This window comes from Hevea brasiliensis, chromosome 3 (genome assembly GCF_030052815.1).
Source record: "Hevea brasiliensis isolate MT/VB/25A 57/8 chromosome 3, ASM3005281v1, whole genome shotgun sequence".
Taxonomy (NCBI): domain Eukaryota; kingdom Viridiplantae; phylum Streptophyta; class Magnoliopsida; order Malpighiales; family Euphorbiaceae; genus Hevea; species Hevea brasiliensis.
This window is the reverse complement of record NC_079495.1, coordinates 6,210,317-6,217,187: the sequence shown is the minus strand read 5'-3', so window position 1 is coordinate 6,217,187 and position 6,871 is coordinate 6,210,317. Positions and strand designations below refer to the sequence as shown.

Genomic DNA, 6,871 nt, shown 5'->3' with positions numbered 1-6,871 from the left:
TATATTTTAGCAGTGTTCAATAATCAATGGGTCTTATAAAATAATTTAAATTGAATATATTAATTCACTATAAATTGAATATACAATAACTAAGAAGCTTAGATTACATTATAATCTATAAATAAAATAAGATTTTTTTATTAAATTAATAAAATAACAACATATATATTTATATTTATATTTATTGAAAACTACAATAGAAATTGATAAATTTAAATAACAATAATAATAATAATAATTTTATGTATTAATATTATTATGATTTATGAAGGATGAATGGAGGAGGGATAGGCGCATTTGGGGGTGATAAGGGAACGGAAATATTATTATTTATTTTATTAGTGATGTTGGTCCTTAGTGTGGGGCTTTGGATCCAAAATTAAAGTGCAGCTGGGCTTTGAATAGAAGAATCTGTAGAGCACAACATACCAAATTTAAGCAAAGCGAAGAGTCAGGGATAAAAGAGTCTTGCCGTTCTTAGGCTGTCTTTTGGTAGAGTATAATAACCCGATCAGAAATAGGGTTTCAATCAGAAGTTTTTCTCTGTTCCTGGTCGCTGAGAGCCGCTTCGCCCTCTCTCTCTTCTCACTCACTCTCTCTTCTCACTCACTCTCTACTCCTTCAGCTCTTGGAATTACAGGTTTTCTAGCATATGTCTTGCTACGATTATCTTTTGTCTACTCTGGAATCTTTCCCTCGTTTGCTTACCATTATGTATTTTGTTTTCAGGTAAGCAATGGCGGCAACCTTGGCAGCGACGCCAGTGACGGGAGAACCTACTCAGCCTTACAACGAGGTTAAACTCTTCAACCGATGGACCTTTGAGGAAGTTCAGGTTATAAGTTGCTTCTCCTGTTCACTCTCAATCATTTTAATTATTTTTTTTTATTATAATAAGTGTATTTTGCTTCTGATTGATGTTTGGATTAGAACGTGGTTAAATCTTATTTGCAATTGTATGTATATGTTGATCTGTGTTATTATGATGTTTTTCTGTTTATCATTTGATCTGCTCTTCTGGGTTTTGAGTAATCTCTGGTGGTTTAATATGTGTTGTCCAGTTCCATATTTTATTCACTGTTTTGTATAGAGTTTTGTATAGCTTATTGAATGTAATCTTTTTTAAAATGAAATATCACAGATATTAGAGATTGTGTGGTGTTTCTGAGTTTGTTGCTTTTTGTTTGGATTCATTCTGTTTTGCTTTGTGCCTGCCAATTGTGAAAGTCGGGTAGTTTTCCAAGTCCCAACTTTAATTTGGGTTTTTTACTGTGAAAATTTGCCTATAAATTTTTGTTTGGGACGTTCTTAATAAAGATAGCGGTCAAAGGATGAATAACGCAATTCTAGATAATTTGTTTGCTTTATGTGCCTTCTTGCATGTCTCAATTGAGGGAAGAAGTTAAAGAATTGTGATAATTTTGTGGTTAGGAAGTATATAGCTGTGGCACTGAGATATTGTTTTTAGGTTGCTTTTGCTTGTCTTGTTGAGGGCCCAACTTGTTAGGCTTAATTGTAATTGTATATAATGTGAGAAGCCACATGCAGACATAGTAAGGCACGCCTCATCTAAGTTGTGTCTTGTGCTTTACTGAAATTGTGATAGGTATTAACATTTGCTTTATTGTGCCTATCCAGAGCTCCACCCCCTTTTTGAAATATCACAGCCTATTGTTGTTTTAGGCTCCGTTTGTTTTACAGAAAATATTTCCCTAAAAACATTTTTTTCGTATTTTCTGGTATTTGGTAACACTCAGGGAAATTGGTCAATGAAAAGTGTTTTTCATTTTTCTGTTCAAAGGAAAATTGAGTCATTTTTAAGGAAAATGACTTTCATTTTTTCAAAAGAGAATGTTATTTTCTATTTTCTAAATTTTGAAAATCTTATTAAAATGTGAACACACTTGTACATATACGAGATAAATAAGTATTATTAATTTAATATTACAACCAGAAAATATTTTTATGGAAAATATTTTTTTGGAAAATATTTTTCATATTTTACATATAAAAGTCATTTTTCCGCGAAACAAACGGAACCTTAATATGTTATCTTTTATTTTTTGGGCTTGTATAATTTGATGAACTTTGGCTTAAACTGATGGTTGCTACCTCATGGGACTGCACCTGCTAGTGCTAGTTCCATGGCTTTGCAAACTGGTCAGCCAGTCAAATATACCTTCTCAATTAGATCATATAAAATGCCCTCTGGATCTTGAATCTTTAATATGACTATGGTTTTTATATCTTTGTGTTGGGGCCATATTGCTGTGATCTTTAAAATTAATATGTTAAGATCTATCTTCTCAATTAGGGTTCACTGTTGAATTTTTTGTGCATCAGGTTAATGATATTTCCTTGAGTGATTACATTGGAGTCCAACCAGCCAAGCATGCAACCTATGTTCCACACACTGCTGGGAGGTACTCAGTCAAGCGTTTCAGGAAGGCCCAGTGCCCAATTGTAGAGAGGCTTACAAACTCATTGATGATGCATGGCAGAAACAATGGGAAAAAATTGATGGCAGTTAGGATTGTGAAGCATGCTATGGAAATCATTCATCTCCTAACTGATCAAAACCCAATCCAATTTACCGTGGATGCCGTGATTAACAGGTGCATTATTTGGTTTTATGCTGGAGTACAATTGGATGTTGGGTGTACTCTGGATATTTAAAGTTCATTGCATGATGTCCCTGTTTTTGTAGGCATTTGGATTTTATGTTTCCTACCTTTATCTATTTGACTTAATTTTTTCTTTTTTTCGGTCAATGTTGTATTACTAAAGTGGGCCCCGGGAAGATGCCACTCGAATTGGTTCTGCTGGTGTTGTCAGGCGTCAGGCTGTGGATATCTCTCCTCTGAGGCGTGTTAACCAGGCCATCTACCTCCTTACCACTGGTGCTCGTGAAGCTGCTTTCAGAAACATCAAGACTATTGCAGAATGTTTGGCAGACGAGCTCATCAATGCTGCAAAGGGCTCTTCCAACAGGTTGAATTTCATTCTTATTTTTCATATTCTCTCTTTCTGAACAGTTGATATCTGTTCTGCTTACTTCTGGTCATGACCCACCCTGCGTTTTCAGTTATGCTATCAAGAAAAAGGATGAGATTGAAAGAGTTGCTAAGGCCAACCGATGAGATATCAATGCAGGATGGGGATGGCGGTGGAAAAAGTTTTTTGCATGTCTCAGGATTTTTTTAGTTCTCTTGTAAAATTTTGAGCATAGTAATGATGTTCGCCTGGTGTTTATATGTGCTAACGATTTTTGCGTTTTCTTTTTATAAATATCATGAATTTTATTTGTGTGTGTTTTTAATTTATAATGGCATGTGTGTATCATAGCACAGATAAATGCTCGTCTTTGGTGCTTTGGGCCTCGAGATGATAACTAATACATATAATTTGTAGAATGAGCATTGTAGCATTTTCTAAGTAAATTATGCCAACCGTCTGTCAATTGAGGTGATTATTTTATTTCAGTTACATAATTTAAAGTTATCAAAATAAAATCTTTCAACTCTAATTATATTTTAGAAAAAGCTTTTGTATATCTACATTTGCAAGTTTCTAACTAAAGAAATAAATTAAAATTGAAAAATTAAAAACTCACGAAAGCACAAATGAAATAAGAAAAGCATGATGAAAAATTGTGGGATGTTGCTCAATGCTAATATTTTCACAAATGACACCACTGATGTTGTTGTGAATCCCTTTGACAGATCTGATAATTATATCTTATAGTCATATAATTTGTCATCATTGGGTTTCCCACAGCCTCAATGCATGTACTCATCATAAAATAAGAGTTTACAGTTTGCCCCCTACTTTGACAAAAGTTAAAATCAATGTGAAAGCATTGCTCAAGTTTCGTAAAAGTGAATCTCAATCTTCTAATAACTATGAAACATTGGCTATAAGGATCGAGTACATCTTGCTTGGTAGACATACTCTATATTATGAGACTAGCTACAGTCTCATTATCGTGATAACTGTTTCATGTGAAAATCGAGTGCATCTTACTCTATCGATACACTCTGCCTCATGAGACTAGCTATGGTCTCATGACAATGGCAACTGTGTGATTTGAAATATTGTGGATTCGTATTTAGGACCGCGGTCCTAAACTACCTACGTATCCCCCTCACTATCCTGAGGAAGAATCAGACCCACTCATAGTTCGACACTTAAAACAGTGGTGATGCATGTTCTTCTACGCCTTACACACCTACAGGGACATGTTGATGTGTGTTATTCTACACCTTACACAACTATGCCATGTGCCCTAAACAACGTTTAAGGACTTACCAAAAATATTTGTCTTGAAATGTTGTGGATTCGTATTTAGGACTACAGTCCTAAACTGCCTACACATCCCCCTCGCTATCCTGAGGAAGAATCAGACCCTCTCATAGTTTGACACTTAAAACTATGGTGATGCATGTTCTTCTATACCTTATACACCTACAGGTGACATGTTGATGCATGTTCTTCTATGTCTTACACAACTATGTCATATGCCCTAAATAACGTCTAAGAACTTACTAAAAAACATTTGTCATGAAATATGATGGGTTCGTATTTAGGACCACAGTCCAAAACTGCCTACGTATCCCCCTCATTATCCTGAGAACGAATCAAACCCCCTCATATTTTGACACGTGAAACTGTGGAGATGCATGTTCTTCTACGCCTTACACACCTACAGGTGACATATTGATGCGTGTTCTTCTACGCCTTACGCAACTATGTCGTGTGCCCTAAACAATTTCTAAGAACTTACCAAAAAAACATCTATTTCATGATTTGAAAAAACTAGGATGACTGGATCTCAAAACTCTCTTTGTGATTTTTATGCTTCCTGTATGCTACTTCTTATCATGGGCATGCTGATTTTACTAAAGATTCTAAAAACTTAGTCCTCTGAGGGACCTCTTTTTGGAAAAACTTTCTTTTAACCTTAAAATTTTCTAGGAAAAATGTTCATTAAAAAGACTTCCTTAAGGTCACAATACAATTCCCCTCTGATTTTTCTTTTTCTTCGCTCCCCTCATGGCTCATTATTCTAAAGTTATTTCAAAACCTTGTTTTGCCTTGACTCATTTCTCTTCCATGAACTCCATTCTTTGTGCCCTAACTTTTGCCTGAAATGCCCTTTCGAGTTTTCATCTCAGCGAGCTTGCTCTAACTTTTGCCTAAGTAGCCCTTTCAGGTTTTCCACCTAGCGAGCTCTTTTTTTTTTTTTTGAAATTAGATAATTACCAGGGCATTCATATCAAGCACCTATTCTGTCATGCTCACAAGACAATATGTTAAATCAAAATAATGTAGTTCAATTAGTTAATCTTTTGATGTATCCTTCAAGACACGAACATTCATAATCATAATTAAATAAAACCTATTCATGGTTAATGCAATAAAAGTTTTTTTATTTATTCAAGTACACCATTACTCCCTCTTACATTTAGTTTTACCAAATTTTCAACCTTCCAAAGTAAGAAATAAGTTTATAACCTGCAGAATGGCTTTTTCAGGTTTTCCATCCAGATCTTCTTTCATCTCTCCTTTTGCCTAGACAACCTTTTGATTTTTTTTATTCTTGCATTTTTTTTTTCTTTTCTTCTTTTTTTTTTCTTTGACACTTACGCCTAGACTGCCTTTTGCAGGTTTTCAGCCTAGCGGACCTATCTCACACAAAGTACCATTTGAGCCTGTCTAAATTGACTGGTTCTTAAAATTCATTCCCTTCCAGGTCTGATATTTTTACTATGGCAAAATCTTTTTGACTATGTATGGACCATCCTAGCTTGGGTTAAATTTTCCTCTTAAATCAAAAGGGATAGGCCGAGCTTGTTTCAAAACCATGTCTCTCTCTTTGATCTTTCTTGGCTTCACCTTCTTATTAAAGGCCTTAGCTATCTTCCTCTGATAAGCCTGCATATGATACAAGGTTCACATTCTCTTTTCATCAACCAAAGCTAGTTCTTCATATCTCTTCTAAGCCCACTCATTTTTTAGGATCTTAGCTTCTAGCATCACTCTTAAGGATCTGATCTCTTGCTTAATAAATAGCATTGCTTTAGTCCCATACACTAAAAAGAACGGGGTTGCCCTCGTGGATGTCCGTGTAATACTACGATAACCTTAAAGAACATAAGGGAGTTTTTTAGGCCAATCCTTATATGTTTCGAACTTTTTTTCCCAACTAGAATCTTTCCATTCATATGGGAACCACACATTCCTACATATACTTCTTTCATTATTTACTCAGCCTATTTTTCTATCACACATAAGAGTTTGTAGAATTGTCCCCCGGCTAAAGTAAGTTGAGTGGTTAATCTATGAATTGTTGCTCTATCTCTTTTGTTGGCTTATTGCAAGTATTCTCACTTCCAGAGACCTCCTTATGTCTTCATATCATTTTTCTTCTCCCTCTAGGTCCACATGTGCTACTATTAATCCTTCATAGCATAAAATTTTACTTTTCATTAGGATAACTAGCTAAGTCAACTTTTGATCACTCTTTTCCTATGGGGACACTAGCGTGGCTTGGGAATCGACCATCTAATTTTAAGCTCAAGACACGTGCTTCTTGGTACTTTGTTAACAAGGCTATAAATTTATCTCTTTCTTCTTGGGTTAAATCTTTAGCTAACTCAACATCTTTAGGATTATTTGGTGTACCCAAATTAATAGAGATTGATTTTGATGCATTAATAGAAACTAATTCTAAATGATTATGAATGCCATGCATATACCCATTAGAATAAATATCAAACATGTAAGCAGAAGGACTGGTCATGTTATTGATCTTCGCCTTAAAATTAGCATCAAGTATATCAGAAATGGAAACATCAAGATTACCATCTGT

General features: G+C 34.9%; 1 protein-coding gene across 1 annotated transcript; it reads left to right on the top strand.

The window, feature by feature from the left end:
* Positions 1-544: 544 nt before the first annotated feature.
* Positions 545-3,304, top strand: LOC131178607 (40S ribosomal protein S5-like). The gene is made up of 5 exons (XM_058143723.1): positions 545-640; positions 730-835; positions 2,344-2,615; positions 2,788-2,991; positions 3,086-3,304. The coding sequence occupies exons 2-5, from the start codon at positions 737-739 to the stop codon at positions 3,138-3,140; spliced, it is 630 nt and encodes a 209-aa protein (XP_057999706.1). The 5' UTR covers positions 545-640; positions 730-736; the 3' UTR covers positions 3,141-3,304.
* Positions 3,305-6,871: the final 3,567 nt, after the last annotated feature.

What these genes read in the sequence shown, in the direction of transcription:
- LOC131178607 (XM_058143723.1), top strand. Translation starts at nt 737, where the DNA reads ATGGCGGCAACCTTGGCAGCGACGCCAGTGACGGGAGAACCTACTCAG. An exon ending in GTGGATGCCGTGATTAACAG is followed by an intron (nt 2,616 to 2,787) that starts GTGCATTATTTG and finishes GTATTACTAAAG; the next exon opens with TGGGCCCCGGGAAGATGCCA. An exon ending in GCAAAGGGCTCTTCCAACAG is followed by an intron (nt 2,992 to 3,085) that starts GTTGAATTTCAT and finishes CTGCGTTTTCAG; the next exon opens with TTATGCTATCAAGAAAAAGG.